Raw genomic sequence first — 15,356 nt, forward strand, 5'->3', positions numbered from 1 at the left:
GCAAGTTGACATCTGCAAGGATAATACATGGAGTTCCATTAATTTACTAAACACTATGGTCTTGCAAAAGTTTTTGAGGTAATGCTGCTTCTGGGAGAAAAGAATCTTACAGTATTTATTCAACTAGGTCCTTTGACACTATGATCCAGGTGATTTTGTTTGCCTGAAATGACCCACAATGTGAACATATGTCTAGATAAGCACTTAGAAGAAGAGGTTATATAGCTGCAAATCTTTAAATGAGCTTTCTGTGTGTATTTCTATGACCAGCCCTCTTGCAATACTCTCACATAATTTGGGATCTAGTGGTTAACAACAACAGCAAGGAGGATCTTGGCCTGCAATTTTTAATGCTTTATGATTCTAGAATGCAGGACAGGAGGCTTGTAATGTAGTCCTGCACAGTACAAAAAAAATTATTATAAAAATGCACTTTAAAATGTTGTAGCAATTTCAAAAATAATTGTAAAAAACACAATAAATCTATCTACCTATACACTTGCTTGAACAGTATGACTGTACAAATAGATAGTTGGTCAGTACAGTACGTTTTGTTTCTCTAGAGGTCATATCGATTTAGACAAAGTGTTAAAGTTTCATTTTACAGCTTCTCTTCTGGGACAAGTTCCACAAACTGCTATTAGTAGAGTAAAACTGAGGTCTTACAAAAAGGCAGTTGCATTTACTTTGACAATATTTCAACTGTTTTATATATAGGTAATGGTTCCCAGTTTAGATGATATACAGCAAGCCATCAATCGCATGATTCAGTTAATACTGGAAGTAAGTCGTGGAGTTGCTCAGTGGGGACAGAGACACTTGCAAAAGTCTAATTTAAAAGCAGGATCACGCACACAACAGGTACCTTCAAAAGGCTTTAGATCACCAAGAAAAAAAGCCAAAAAAGGGGAAAGTAAGTGATTTGAATTTTTTACTTATTTCAACTTTGTATAACATTTGCAAATAAACTCACTTTTCTTCAAATTGGCCGGTAATTTGAATTTTTAAAAAAATGTATTTTGATTTAAATGGATGTATTTTTCAGAAGTAGCTTTCCAGGCTTATGTAAGTATTAGAAATCTGGGGGAAAATAAGCAACAAAATCTTAGAAAAATTGCTAAATTCTGACTATTTAGTTTGAGGCAAAGCTAGCTTGTTAATTTATCTTTTTACTTACTGTGGTGCTGAACCCTAAACCGTGATTGTAGACTAGCTCTCATTGGAATATTAAGATAAAACAAGATCTAGTTTAATAATTAATTACTGGTATATTGCTAGAATGGATTATAAAACACTTAAATTGTTTGTTCATGTGAATATTCAGTCTATAGATAAACTTATATTCATTCTAGTCAGATACTTTTGTCCTTAATATCATTTCTGAGAATCCTTCCATATGCTTTGCAAGCATCCACAAAAACCTGACTATATTTTTGCCATCAGATTCTCAGCTGTTTGATTGAACTACAGTTGTATCTTTATTGTGATTTAAAAAAAAATAAAAATTAACATTTGGAAAAGTTTTTCTTTTTGATAGTTCAGAGCTGGGACTTTACTCTTCTTCTGATGTGTTTTGTATAATTTTAACATCTTTATTGGGCTTCAAGCAGGGTAACAGGAAACTCTCCTCCTCATACAGTCATAGCCTTTTCCTCTGCAGTGTCAAAATACATCAAGTAACCATTTTCATTAACTACTCTGCAACAGTTCCTGGGGAAGTATGTTAATTTTTGGACATTGGCAAGGATAGATCAATATGAGATTTTGTTTCCATTGGCCAGGTCCTCAAAAAGGTCTTCAGAGAAGCAGATAAGTTGGAGTTGCATTAAGTACCCTCCCATTAAACCCCATGTGTGATGGGAAGAGTGGATTTTTCTTCTCTGTTCTCTTAAACCTGCTTCAGAATGCTGTTAGGCATTGTTATGACCAAAGAGGTGTATTGGATCTTAGGGATATCGGTGTCTAGATTGACCCTGGTTGTCTCACTGGAGAATTGAAGATGAAGGAGAGACATCATAAACTGTATTTTATTTTCTTTCTAGTTGAGCATACTTGTAGTTCTTAAAGGAGACAGGGCTTCTGTTTCAACGTCCTCAGTGTAACTGGAGCAGTAGCTACCAGTGTCTAAACTACCTTCAAAAACGTATTTGGAGGCAAGAGGTTTAGGAAAATGTCTAGATTGACCTTTCTCTTTTTAAAAATCTATTTATTTATTTATTTAAATTTACTTCTAATCTCTTTCAGACAAGACTAAGAAGACATTGATATTAGCAGTTTGTAAGACAAGTGCAGCTTCAAAACATGACAAGCTATTTCCACATTCATTTACATGCGACAGCTAAATTTAGCACCTTTTTGAAAAACACTAAGTAGAATATCAAGAGGTTATTTATTTGAAACATGTTGGAGCTTCAGAAAGTTATACTTTTAAAACATTTTATAAAATTAAAAATCTTTGATTATATGAATTTTGTAAAAATATAAAAATGGTAGAGAATATTTGAGGGCTTGACATACTCTACTTAGAATTAAATTACATTGCAGAAAACAAGATTTGTGAATTGTGAAGACTGTTTATTTTCCATTTAAAACCATTTATTCTAGTCTGAATTTGCTCTAGCTGTATAGAGCCTGGCCTGATCTAGCACTTGGTGCTTTCATATTAAGGAGTCAGAAGACATTTAGAGAAAAATATTCAGCCCTGCTGAAGGGCATCATTGCTTAACGTGGCATGCATGTTTAGAAGAGAATTCTAACCAGACTTCTAATGGTTCATTAATTTACTTATAATGTTATTTCACAGAAGGAACTGAAGATGTTGTGCCTCTGAGAAAGCAAAGAAATTTTTACTCAGGTGTTGCAGAACATGAAGATATTTCAAAACTAGTTTTGTTCCTCTCTTCTTCTGTGAATTCTGTAAGAGAACTAGCTACTGAATTTCTGCAGAATTTTCAGAAATATAATGTGCTGTGGACAGAAGACAGGGATGCCAAAATTCAGGTGAGTTTAATGATGATCTCCTTACAGGGCTGTTCTTCACTGGTCTTACCTTTTGAAATAAGAAAACATTGGGGAAAAAATCAAGGAAAAATATGTAGAAAACACATTAATGGTTAAAGTTACTACTATTATTTTGTCTTTCAATAGTAACAGTAGTATATGTCTTAGGCAGAAGTAATAGCATGCTACCTAATTTTTGTGTTGGCATCTGGCTTTTCCTGCTTCTATAAAATTCTGGATACTGATAAACTGGTCCTAATTTGCTAATCCCTGCTTTGGTTGGTTGGTTGGTTTTTTTGTGGGTTTTTTTGTTTGTTTGTTGTTTTTGTTATCTGTTTTGGTTTGGTTTAAGGAACTCTAGATTTTGGGCCACAAGAAACTACCCCAGTGTAACATGATGTATATCACAACCTGTAGAAATTCCCACAACAGTAATGCTGATAATAGTGCACTTTTTTCTGTGGAAAAGCTTTACTTTAATACATATTTTTATTCACCACGCTTCCTATAGCTATTTTAGGAGGCAAATTCTGCGTTCTCTATTCCAAGAAGAATCCTCTGTTAAATTCTTGGTTGTCTGAACTCAGGAAGAAAATGTTAGTTTCCTGGAATTAGAAGGCTCTAAGGCTTCTTCTTCAGAATATTTCACACTGTCCTTCTACAACAGAGTTTTAATTTAGACTGAATTTAGAAATTCAGTAAAAGAAGGTTGGCTTCTATATCTACTTTATTTAACCTTGGCTTTACTGACTTTTCCATTGTCCTGGTTTTAACTCAGCTGGCAGCCCCCCTCCCTCTCCTCCTGGTGGGCAAGAAAGAAAAGGACCTGAAAGGAGAAGATGAGATAAAAAGGATTTAGTACTGCAGGGATGTCAGATAACACAAAGAAAACAAATACCTGCATATATAGTCACAGTGAAACAGACGAAATGCAAACTGGCACACACCCCCGAACCAAAGCACATCCCCTGCCCAGAAGTGGGGAAAAAGCCCCCAAAACTGGGAACAGGAATCTTTCCAAGCTATAGAATACACTGCAAATTCCATAATGTGTTTTGTCACCAGCCAGCCTTTTCCTTTTGCAGTGAGCAGGACGTCACCATGGTGTTCCTGGCTTTCATTGCACCACTTGGCAGGTGGGGGTAGTGCCCCCCATCCCTTCTAGGGGGCAAGCCAGCTAAAACCAATACACCAATCATTTATTTAATAAACTACATTATATATGCATAGATCTATGAATATTATGTCACCTTTTTTTTTGCTACAGGACCACTGGTATATTTTGAGTGTCACAGTGAAGATTTGCAGTTTATATGGGCTAGGAAAACTCACTTTCTATTCAGAGATGAAAATTTACTGTTAGTCTAATTAAAATTTGAAGTCTTACAAATAAATTATTAATTTGATCTAGTCACTACTCATGAAAAATATACGCTACAGAGAAAGCCTCAATCACAATGCAATTGAGTTTTATACACATATGCCCTAGTTTCTACAGGGTTTTTTAGCACTATGCTAACCCTTCCAGGGCCAGTCTGGATTTCTCAGACAAAAGAATAGAAGTGGGAAGCTTTCAGCATTTATTACTTTCCCATGCAATGTGAGCATATTGACTATAGCTGTTGCGTAACATTTCTGAAATGAAGTTTTTCTGAATCACAAAACTTTCCTACACTTAAGTTCTGCTTATGGAACTGCTTAGAAAATGTGTTTTCTTGTAATTGTTTCACACATGATTGGGCTAATGGTGTAGACTTCCTGTTAAGTGTGGGCATGTGAGGTTTTTTTAATCTCTATTTTGTCACATGTTTTTGCAAAGCCAGTAAGCATTTAACATGTCTTGGGTATGTTTCTCTGTTAAATTTAATTGGAATTTCACAACAAGCTTAACAGTTAGTGACAGAGAAACTGATAAACATGAACGGCTCATCATGTGCATTTTACTGTGTTAGCAAGGCTACAGAAGGCTAAAACCAGGTATAATATTGGCTTACATTTTAAGTAATTTCTGAATAACAATTGCCACTTACTTTACCAAAAATACAAAAAAAGGACATTTGACATTTTAAACCACCTACAGCAATTTTTGGCTAGCTGTCCATCTTTGAGTGAAATTAAAGAAGAAATTCTACACTATGATATGTTGGAGAAAGAGATAGAAGATTTCAAACCTATTTTTATTCTTGGTCCACTTGAATTGCATACAGGTATGATATTTTCTTATGTTTTTATGTACAGCATGATAATGAATATTAAGTAAGTTATTTGGTTTATTCTTGGATGTTAATGCTTACTGAAGAGTCCTCCCTGACTGATCAGCCCCTTCTAAGAAATCTGTCTTGAAAAAACTCTCCATTCTCCTTGCTTTCTCCTCCTTGGAGTGATGAAATTGAATTCTGTCATGGCTGTGAGGTTGTCATAGAGGCTTACTGAAGAGTTAACGAATATATATTGACATAGACAGTGGGATCGAGTGCACCATCAGCAGATTTGCAGATAACACCAAGCTGAGTGGTGCTGTTGATAAGCCAGAGGGACAGGATATCATCCAGAGTGACCTGGATAAGCAGAGAGGTGGGCCCAGGTGAACCTCATGAGGTTCAGCAAGAGCAAGTGCAGGGTTGTCACCTGGGCTGGAAGATAAGGTGATAGAAAGCAGCCCTGTGGAAAAGGACTTGGGGGTGCTGATGGACAAGAAGCTGAACATGAGCAGGCAGTGTGTGCTTGCAACCCAGAAGGCCAATCACATCCTGGGCTGCATCAAACATGCTTTGCCAGCAGATCCAGAGAGGTGATTCTGCCACTTGCTCTGCTTTGGTGAGACCTCACCCGGAGTACTGTGTCCAGGTCTGGAGCCCTCAATACAGAAAGGACATGGACCCGATGGAGTGGATCCAGACGAGGGCCACAAAAATGATCAGGGGGTTGGAGCACCTCTGCTATAAGGACAGGCTGAGGGAGCTGGGGCTGTGCAGCCTGGAGAAGAGAAGGCTCTGGGAAGACGTAATAGCAGCCTTCCTGAAGGGAGCCTACAGGAAGGATGAAGAGAGACTGTTTACAAAGGCCTGTGGTGATAGGACAAGGGCCAATGGCTTCAAACTAGAGAAGAGCAGATTTAGATTGGATGTTAGGAACAGGTTCTTTACTATGAGGGTAGTGGAACACTGGGACAGGTTGCCCAGGGATGTGGTTGGGGCCCCATCCCTGGAGATATTCAAGGTGAGGCTCAACAGGGGTCTGGGCAACCTGGTCTAGTTGAGGCTGTCCCTGCTAACTGCAGAGGGGATTGGATTAGATGACCTGCAGAGGTCCCTTCCAACCCAGACCATTCTATGATTCTGTGGTCCTGACAACCTGGTACACATGGAATGGTTTGGGTTGTAAGAGGTCCCCTTGCCATGGCAAGGGACATTTTCCACTAGACCAGGTTGCTCAAAGCCCTGTCCAGCCTGACCTTGAACACTTCCAGGAAAAGGGCAGCCATAATTTCCCTGGGTAACCTGTGCCAGTGCCTCACAACACTCACAGCGAAGAATTTCTTCCATATATAAAATGTAAATGTACCCTCTTTAAGTTTTTAACTATTGCCTCTCATTCAATTCCTACACTCCCTGATAAAGAGTTCCTCCCCATCTTTCCTGTAGGCCTCCTGTAGGGCCCTTTCAAGTTCTGAAAGGCTCCTATATGGTCTCTCCAGAGCCTCCTCTGGGCTAACAACCCCAGCTCTCTCAGCCTGTCCACACAGTGCAGGTGCTCCAGCCCTCCGGTCATTTTTGTGGCCCTCCTCTGGAGCCATTCCCACAAGTCTATGTCCTTCCTCATATTGGCAGCCTCAGGGCTGGACACAGTACTCTAAGTGGGGTTTCACAAGAGTGGAGGAGAGGGGAAGAATTATGTACCTTGAGCAGCTGATCACACTTCTTTAGGTGCAACCCAGGATGCGATCTGCCTTCCAGACTCTGAGCACACGTTGCTGGCTTGTATTCGGTTTTTCATTCATCAACATGACCAAGTTCTTCTCTGCAGGGGCCTTCTCAATCCACTCATCACCCAACCTGTATTAGTGCTTGGGATTGCCCTGACCCAGGTCACTGATCGTGTTATTGGTTGTGTTGATCTCTCATGGGTCATGTTATTCTGAAGAACAGTCTGGTGTGGGAAAAAGTGTTCTCTGCAAGCAGCTGCTTGTTGAACAATTAAGTTTGTGTCATGAGAGAGAAGCAAGGATTTCAGCGGCACTTACCCCTCTTACCTTACAGATTATGTAGCTAGCATGACTTCTGTGGACCAGCATCCCCATTCTTTTGGTTTTTACTTTCTGTGGCAGGTGTTAGCATGGTTGGTATCTAGAGACAAGCAGTAAATGTATCCCTTTCTAAATATCACTGTGGTACATTTCTAATGAGCAGCTCCCATCTTCTAAGAGATTAGATTGATTAGACTGAGAAATCATCTCTGTACAATTTGTCTTCATCATACATCAGAGAAGGTTGAAGCCACACAATTTGATGGAGTTAATTTCAGGATTTTGGTGGCATGTTATCCTTAGCTTCCTCTCAGAGAATAAGGGAAATTGTAAAACTGTTGCCTGCATATTCTCATCTAGTTCCTGGAGGCAACTTTGTGCTAATGAAATCACTTTGGAGACAATTAAGTCACTCTGGAAAAATCTTGCCATCTCTTATTCTGTGACCAATAGTGATAAGCAGCAGTGTATCCAAAAGAATATGAATTTCATTGATGGTCACACTACACCTTCATCTGTGACCACTGCATCAGAAAGAGTTAAGTCCTCTAGGTTTAAGAACAGGATATTAAATATTTTTGAGATCTGAGGAAGCAGGTATTTTTCTTGTACTCAGTTTAGGTTTTGAAATTGATTTGTTTCCATTTAGATACTCTAACTTTTTCTGAATTATCCCTGGCCTTCAGGAATAAGATTTTTATTTCTATTAACCACATTATTAAAGAAGAAACTGTATCTGCTGTAAAATTGTTTTGTGTGCTGTTAGTATCTTTTGGGTTCTTTCACCAGAGTGCAAAATGCTGCCTATGAAAATGCTAATTTATTCTGATAAGAAGTGAGAATACCAGTTTCTTCAGCATTGGTTTGTGTTTATATATTAACTGCACACAATAGGATGTGACACCTTGCATTGTTATTTGCGTAACATTACAAATTCCAGTATTGAAATCCTAAGATGCTATTTCCTCAAGAATTGTAAACCCTTGAAATATCATTGCTCTTTATCCATTTGGTTAATATATATCAGAAGTATTTACTGAAAATCTACATTAGTAAGTAAGCATTTTCTTCTTTATCAATCTTCCTTATATGTTGCTAGATAAGATTGCCAATGTTACATAATATACAATAAACCAGCAATAATATATTTAAATGTAGTTGAAATTGTTTTGAAACTTAAAACACAGTAATTGGATTGCCTGTCAGCTTTTCTTAGTTGCTTTTAAAGAACCATGTTTGATGATGGGAGGTTTTTTTACAGAAAAAAATTTAAGATGCATATTGAATAAATTTTGTCATGTATTTATTTTTTAAAAAATCAGGACCACTGAAAATAGCTTTAGCAACTGAAGCCAAAACCTGGAAGATGCTCCTCTGTCGTTACTTAAATGAGGAATATAAAAATAAAATGACAGACATGATGTCATTCATAACTGAATATTTAAAGAAATTGTCTCGACCTCTGCGTGACTTAGATGACATCAGATTTGCAATGGAAGCTTTATCTATCATACGCGAAAATAACATAGAAATGGATATGACTCTTGGACCTATTGAAGTAAGATGACTTTTAACTTTTTATCCTCATCAAAATTATATTATATAATGAGTCATAACGTAAACTAGGAATCTGAAGAGTTTACTGTCCTGAAAGAACTAGGGTGAAGATGGGAAACAAAGCAATATTTTTGTGGTTATCTTTATTATAGATAGTGAAGCAGTATTAGATACTTTGCTAGACACTGTATAAACACAGAACAGAAAAAAAAATTACTGTCAAATTATAACACGGATACAATCTAAGAAATAACATGCAGAAATTAGATGAGAGCAATATCGTCCCTTCTGCTGCATGCTTTTCCATTAGATTTTATCCACTCTCTAAGTTTTCTGTAACCATAAATAAACATCTCTGTCATCTAACCCGATTAAATGTAACAATGTATTAATTGAGCCACACATCATTGTATGCTGTCAGAAACTTGGAATGTTCTTTTAGTTTTCCATATAAAAATGCCAAAAGATGCTCACTAAGTTTCATATATACCTGGTATTTATTATCATACTCTGAAGCAGTCAATAGATAATATTTGTCTCATGTTTTCATCCACCTATTGTAGAAGTTGTATTGCTGTATAGAAACATTGTCTTTCATGAAGACCGTTGTGTTAACATGATACCATAAAAAACCTCCAGTGGAATGTTGTCACTTCTGCAAGCTTTATATTAAGAAAGTGGGGTTTGTATGACAAATTTATGCAGTGTTTTTCAAGCCAGCAGTGGTAGACAGAGTGTTTGAAGTCAAGCATAATGAGTTCTTTGATCCAGGAGAGTTAGGGGTTAAACAAGTAAAGGAAGAAATTAAACAATAATTTCAATGGTTATAGTAATAAATGGATCTGGTAAATGTTACTTTTAGTCTGTCTTCAGGCTTAAGATATGGACATGACAATCATACCCATAGATGTTAAATAAAACAAAGCAAGAGGAACTGAGTTTAGCACTGTTTATTTAGTAGGTTTTACTTGTGTATGAAGTAATGCAAAATTTGTAAATACATAAAAGATATACTAAGTTATTAAGTATTAACATTACTTGTTTATTTATACCTGCCTTTGACACTTTGAGGTGAATATTAGAATAATGATTCTTTCCCAAACCACTTGTATTCTATATATTTTGCAAATATCTTCTCCCATTCAATATTTACATAATGAGTTTCTTTAATATCAGTAGGGCTAGCCATGTTAACAAATCACTCAGATCTTTTTTTTTTTAATGAGCTTTCCTTAAATAATGAAAGAATACAGAGCTGATAAGATGTAAATAGAGAACAATGGGAAGTGTAATTTCAGTATTTTCTCCTGTTTTCTTGGTGGATTAAATTAGAACTTTGTTTATGGAGTAATTATATTATTGGGTACTGTATTTCTTACTAGAATGTGATTGAAGGAAATAGCTTGAGGTAAAGGAAAGTATAACAGGAAAAGAATTAAGCATAATCAATGTGTAAAATCATGCCTTGCCAGCCTGATAGTCTTCTCTTACGAGACAACTAGTGAACAGGGGAGACTGGTGGGTAGTATTTGTTGTGATAATAACAACGCTTTTGATACTGTCTCCTATAACATCCTCACTGACAAACTGATGACATCAATTAGATGAGCGGACGCTGAGCTGGACTGAAAACTGTCAAGCTCAAATGACTGTGATCAGTGGCACAAAATCTAGAGTCCAGTAAGTTGTGTATACTCCAGGGGTCTATACTGGGTCCAGTACTATGTACCTGGATGATGGTGCAGAGGGCACCCTCAACAAGTTTCCAGATGACACACCAGAGGTGTGGCTGACACACCAGATGGTTGTACTGCCTTTCAGAGCAACCTGAATGCAGAAAAGGGGTTAACAGGAATCTCAGGAAGTTCAACAAAATGAGATGTCAAGTCCTGCTCCAGATGATGAATAACCCTAAATGCTAGTGCAGGCTGGATATAGTTTTGCTGGAAAGCCCCCTGAGTTTCTCAGCATTGATGGCAGGTTGAGGGAGGTGATCCCCTCTGCTCTGGAGTATGGGAACTGCACAGAATGCTGTGTCCAGTTCTGGGATTCCCAGTACAGGAGAGATATTGATGTCCTGGAATGAGTTCGGCGAAAGCTGATTAAGCAATGGAGAATCTGACATACGAGGAGAGACTGTGAATGCTGAGAATATTTATTCTGGAGAAAGAGGGTACTGGGGGTATTTTATCAAAGTGTGAGTACCTGATGGAGGGCTAGGAAGGAAGCGGGAACCACACTGTGCTTATCAACTATCATAAACTGCACAGAATATGTCACAGGTCAAAGGAGCAGCTAGTATGGTACACGCTGCTGTTTGTCTTCATCAGCAAATATATTGCCTGCCTGTTGGGAAACTTTGAAATATGAAAATTATCTTATTTTTAAGTAATGGCTTGTCTATAGGAGGAAGATAAAGCAGAAGAAGTGGAAAAGAATTACAGATAAGAACATGTGATAAGAAATGTTCATTCTGTATCAGACACATAGGCAGGCATTTGATAGTTTGTCAAACATAGTAATAGATATTTTACAGATGATATAGCAAAACATTTTAAAATACATAGTTTAGAATGCATAATGATACAGAATTTTAAAAAAATAATCATTATCTACATTCAGATGGAATACAAATAACCTAAAAAATACCATTGTGATGATAATTTTTAATACATTTTCAATATTAAATTTATTGTATTTGTATATTTTTTTAAGTATTTAATTCAAGACATCTTTGAAGAAATATTTTTTACTATTGTTCCCTAGTTCTTGATTCCTCATCCTTATTTAAAAAAATAAAGTTCTAGGACTAAATTACATGAACAGATTTTCTTTTAAATGTTTATTACAGATTGCAAAGTAATCTTAACTATATTCCCACAAATGAATTTAAATTGCATCATTCTTGATTTTTTTTTTTGTCCATGTAGGAAGCCTATTCCATTTTAAATAAATTTGGAATTGAAGTTACAAAAGAAGAATCAGAAGGCGTGGATACACTCAGATATTCTTTTAATAAATTACAGACCAAAGCTGTAAGTATATAAAACTTTGTTAATTTCCATTTATCTTCATGTGTTTTTTTTTCAAAATATAAATGACAGTGTGGGGCCAATTGTCAATTCACTCTGTCTTCTCACTCTTGGTGTCAGCTGCACAGTGTTTTATTAGTATTTTCATTTACTGATTTTAATTTTATAGCCCTTTAATATTTGAATGTTATTGTAGCTTTTAAATATATACTTAATACCTGAAAGAAATTAAAATATTTGTTATGTCTTTCTGTTCTCCTTATTTCTATCTTTTGTGTCATTCTTATCTGACCAGGAAGATTACTACTCTTACAATACCTGGTTTTAAAAAGTACGTACTCTGCCAATGCCCTTACCCCTAAGTGGTGATTGCACATTACCTTTATTGCTCAGGACAGCCTTATATCCCTCCAAAGCTCAAAAATTATTGCAGTGGAGGTGGTTAGATCAAAATATATCAATCTATTGTGGAACAATTAAGTTAGATCCTGTTTCACAGATTGAGCTCTTTGGAAGCGGCTCAAAAGCATTTAGCATTTCAGCCTACTCTTGATTCTTTCTTGCAAGGTTTTGAACAAAGAATAAGAAAGTTCTTAAAGAAAAAGCTTGAGTGATGCGTAAAAAGGAGGACCCTAATGCTTTTGGGTTTGAGATTTTTTTGGAGGGAGAAAAGAAAGGAAGAAAATAGAAGCTTTATTTTACCATTTTATTTTGTGTTCTTTTGTTCCTACACTCCCTTAGAATGAAACATGTTCACTTAAAGGTTGAGCAGAGATTTTGTTTTGGTTTTTGATTGGTTTTCTCTCTACTTTTCATCTCAAAAATTGGACATACAGCACCATAAACAGATAAACAAACAAAAAAATTATTTACCTTCAAAGAGTTAATTTTTGTTCAGATTTTTAATGCTTTAAATTTATAAATTTGGTTTATATATAATTCCTCTGTTCCTGTTTTTTAAAGAAGTAACTTTGATTTTAATCTTTTGTGTCAGACCAGAGTTCAAGATGAATTGGTTCAAGTTCAGCCTAAATTTAAGAATCATTTGTTAGAATCAATTGTAATTTTTCAGGAGGATGTGTCAAACTTCGAAACGTCATATGAGACGGTAAATGAATTTAGTAGTTATATGTAAGACCTGGATGTAGCTTTTCAATACTTTCCATCTGCAGCAATTAGGTGCCAGAATTTTATTCTGCTCAGCTACTGAACGTTTGCCATGGTTGCTAAGCAGTCATCATTGTAAGTCAAACTTTTCAGTATGAAGAAATGGCAGAACACACAGCTCTGTAAGGAAAGAAAAGGATCCTTGGTGATACAACTTGCCATTAAATTTTAATTTAAAATGAATTTAGAAATTAGTTTAGAAATTGTAGCATGTGTTGTGGAATCTTTGCTCATATATCAACATAGAAAAATACAGACTCGGGCCACTCACTGTGTAGTTTATTTTCAGAAGAATGAAATATGAAAAATTAAAGTCTAGTCCTATTTAGTTTAAGCTAAGGAATTTTAAATTTCATTGAAGTTATCTTTTTCTTAGATTTACCATTGTAAACATTTCAATACTGAGATACTTGATTGAATTTTGACTACCAAAAATAAATCATTTTTAAACGATCTGTAAATATACAGTGGCCTTCACTTGCTTTGAGAATTAATATTAAATTTTTTTTTAACATCTTGTTTGAAAGGAAGGACCTATGGTTCCAAGTATTCCACCTCAGGAAGCCAGTAACAGGCTACAGATCTTTCAGGTAAGAAAAGAAATTGGTATGTTTCCAAATAATTAAAATTAGACATGCTATTGCTTATCAAAATAAGTTTAGAAAAAGACACGTTTACAATCTTTGTTAAATGCATCTTTGAGGGCATTTTGTGAAGCATTATGGTAACTGAACTGTGCTTTTGTTTCTATCAGGCAGTGTTCTCCTTAATGTGGAAGGATTTATTGATTGATTGATTGGTTAATTAATTGGTTGATGTGTAACCTTGCTTCACTCTTTGCATCTTGTGAGCAGAAACTGTCAAGTTTAAGTAATAAAAGCAGTAGAACAGGGAAGAGTCAAGTGTTATAGCTCAATAATTACTCAAAAAAAGCAAGTTTACAGATTAGTCATGAGCCAATATTTCCATCTTCTAAACATCACATTTTCCTTTAGATGCTTGTCTTTCAACTTGATGCTTGTTTGTCATGAACCTTAGTTCATAAGTCTATAACCAGTTTTTAACCCTTTCTCTGTAAATGACATTTTCTTGAAGGTTTTTTCAACAGGACATTTGTCAATCTCTTAGGTATTGTACAGTAAACTCAACCAAAATCACTTTGTTTCTGATAAATATTAGATGCAATAGGAGGTTTAAACACCTTCTGCTTTTCACAAACTCTGAATTTACTTTTTACAGTGTGTGTGCAATACCTAAGGGAAGTTTCACAAACTTTGAATTTAGATTTAAAGAGTCTGTACAAGACCTAAGGGAAGTTTCACAAACTTTGAATTTACTTTGTCTACAAGTGTCTGTACAATTCCTAAGATACTCTGTAAAAGGTAAATTCACAGTTTGTGAAAAGGACTAAATAACTAGCAGAAGGTGTTTAAACCTCCTATTGCATCTAATATGTATTGGAAACAAGGTGATTTTGGTTGAGTTTAATCTGTTTATTATTTTGCCAAGAAAATTTTTTTTTTCCTTTTTTTTTTTTTTCCACAATAATGGTCATACCCTTTGGACACCAGTTATGCCTTGAAAGTAATTGTATGTTTTGGCACACTTCAGTGGTTTGGGTTTTTTTTCAGGCTCTGTATATTACCTTCCAATACAACTATTTTCTTTTTCTCAGTGGTGTGGAATTGACTTCACATATCCCTTTATAAAATATTTCTTCCAATTATTGCTTCTTATATACACATGGATTTGGATATATACATGGATTTGGGTATTACATTATATGACAGCTGTTTAAAACTTTAGATAAAAAATATATTCAGGCATTTAAAGATGCTTCTAGAAGTATTAGAACAATTTTAGAACCATTTAATGATTTATTTATATTAGAACCATTTAATGATTTATTAATATTAAATTAAAATGTATAAAAATATTTTCATTTTCTCTGTATGAATCCAAATTTTATCAGGCTAACTTTGATGAGCTGTGGAGAAAGTTTATCACATACTCGTCTGGTGAACAGTTGTTTGGATTGCCTGTCACAGACTATGAAGTTTTGCATAAAGTCAAGTAAGTGTGGAAATACAGCTGTTTTAGGTGTCTATGAAGACATCAAATGAAGAAAGGATTAAGGAGCATCAAACAGGGAAATGTTACAATACAGAAGGTTTTCACTGCCTAAAATTAAAAACAAAAATCAGTTAAAATTTTAGTGGTTTAATGAATTTTCTGATACAAAAGAATTCTGTTTAGTTACAATGGTAACAGAACTATACCAGATTATTTTACTAATGTAAATATTATGTAAGAGAGAAGAACATTATGTCCTTGAAAAAAAAATATATGTATAT

General features: G+C 35.4%; 1 protein-coding gene across 1 annotated transcript in view; it reads left to right on the top strand.

Annotated features, from left to right (window-relative positions):
* DNAH8 (dynein axonemal heavy chain 8) overlaps positions 1-15,356 on the top strand; it is a 147,888-nt gene that overhangs the window by 46,385 nt on the left and 86,147 nt on the right. Inside the window, exons 25-32 of the mRNA XM_054397009.1 lie at positions 718-913; positions 2,804-3,000; positions 5,081-5,207; positions 8,569-8,804; positions 11,734-11,838; positions 12,830-12,943; positions 13,530-13,592; positions 14,975-15,075. Coding sequence (XP_054252984.1) covers positions 718-913; positions 2,804-3,000; positions 5,081-5,207; positions 8,569-8,804; positions 11,734-11,838; positions 12,830-12,943; positions 13,530-13,592; positions 14,975-15,075 — 1,139 coding nt within the window. The remainder of the gene's footprint in view (positions 1-717; positions 914-2,803; positions 3,001-5,080; positions 5,208-8,568; positions 8,805-11,733; positions 11,839-12,829; positions 12,944-13,529; positions 13,593-14,974; positions 15,076-15,356) is intronic.

Source organism: Indicator indicator, chromosome 2, assembly GCF_027791375.1.
Source record: "Indicator indicator isolate 239-I01 chromosome 2, UM_Iind_1.1, whole genome shotgun sequence".
In the NCBI taxonomy this organism is placed as follows: Eukaryota; Metazoa; Chordata; class Aves; order Piciformes; family Indicatoridae; genus Indicator; species Indicator indicator.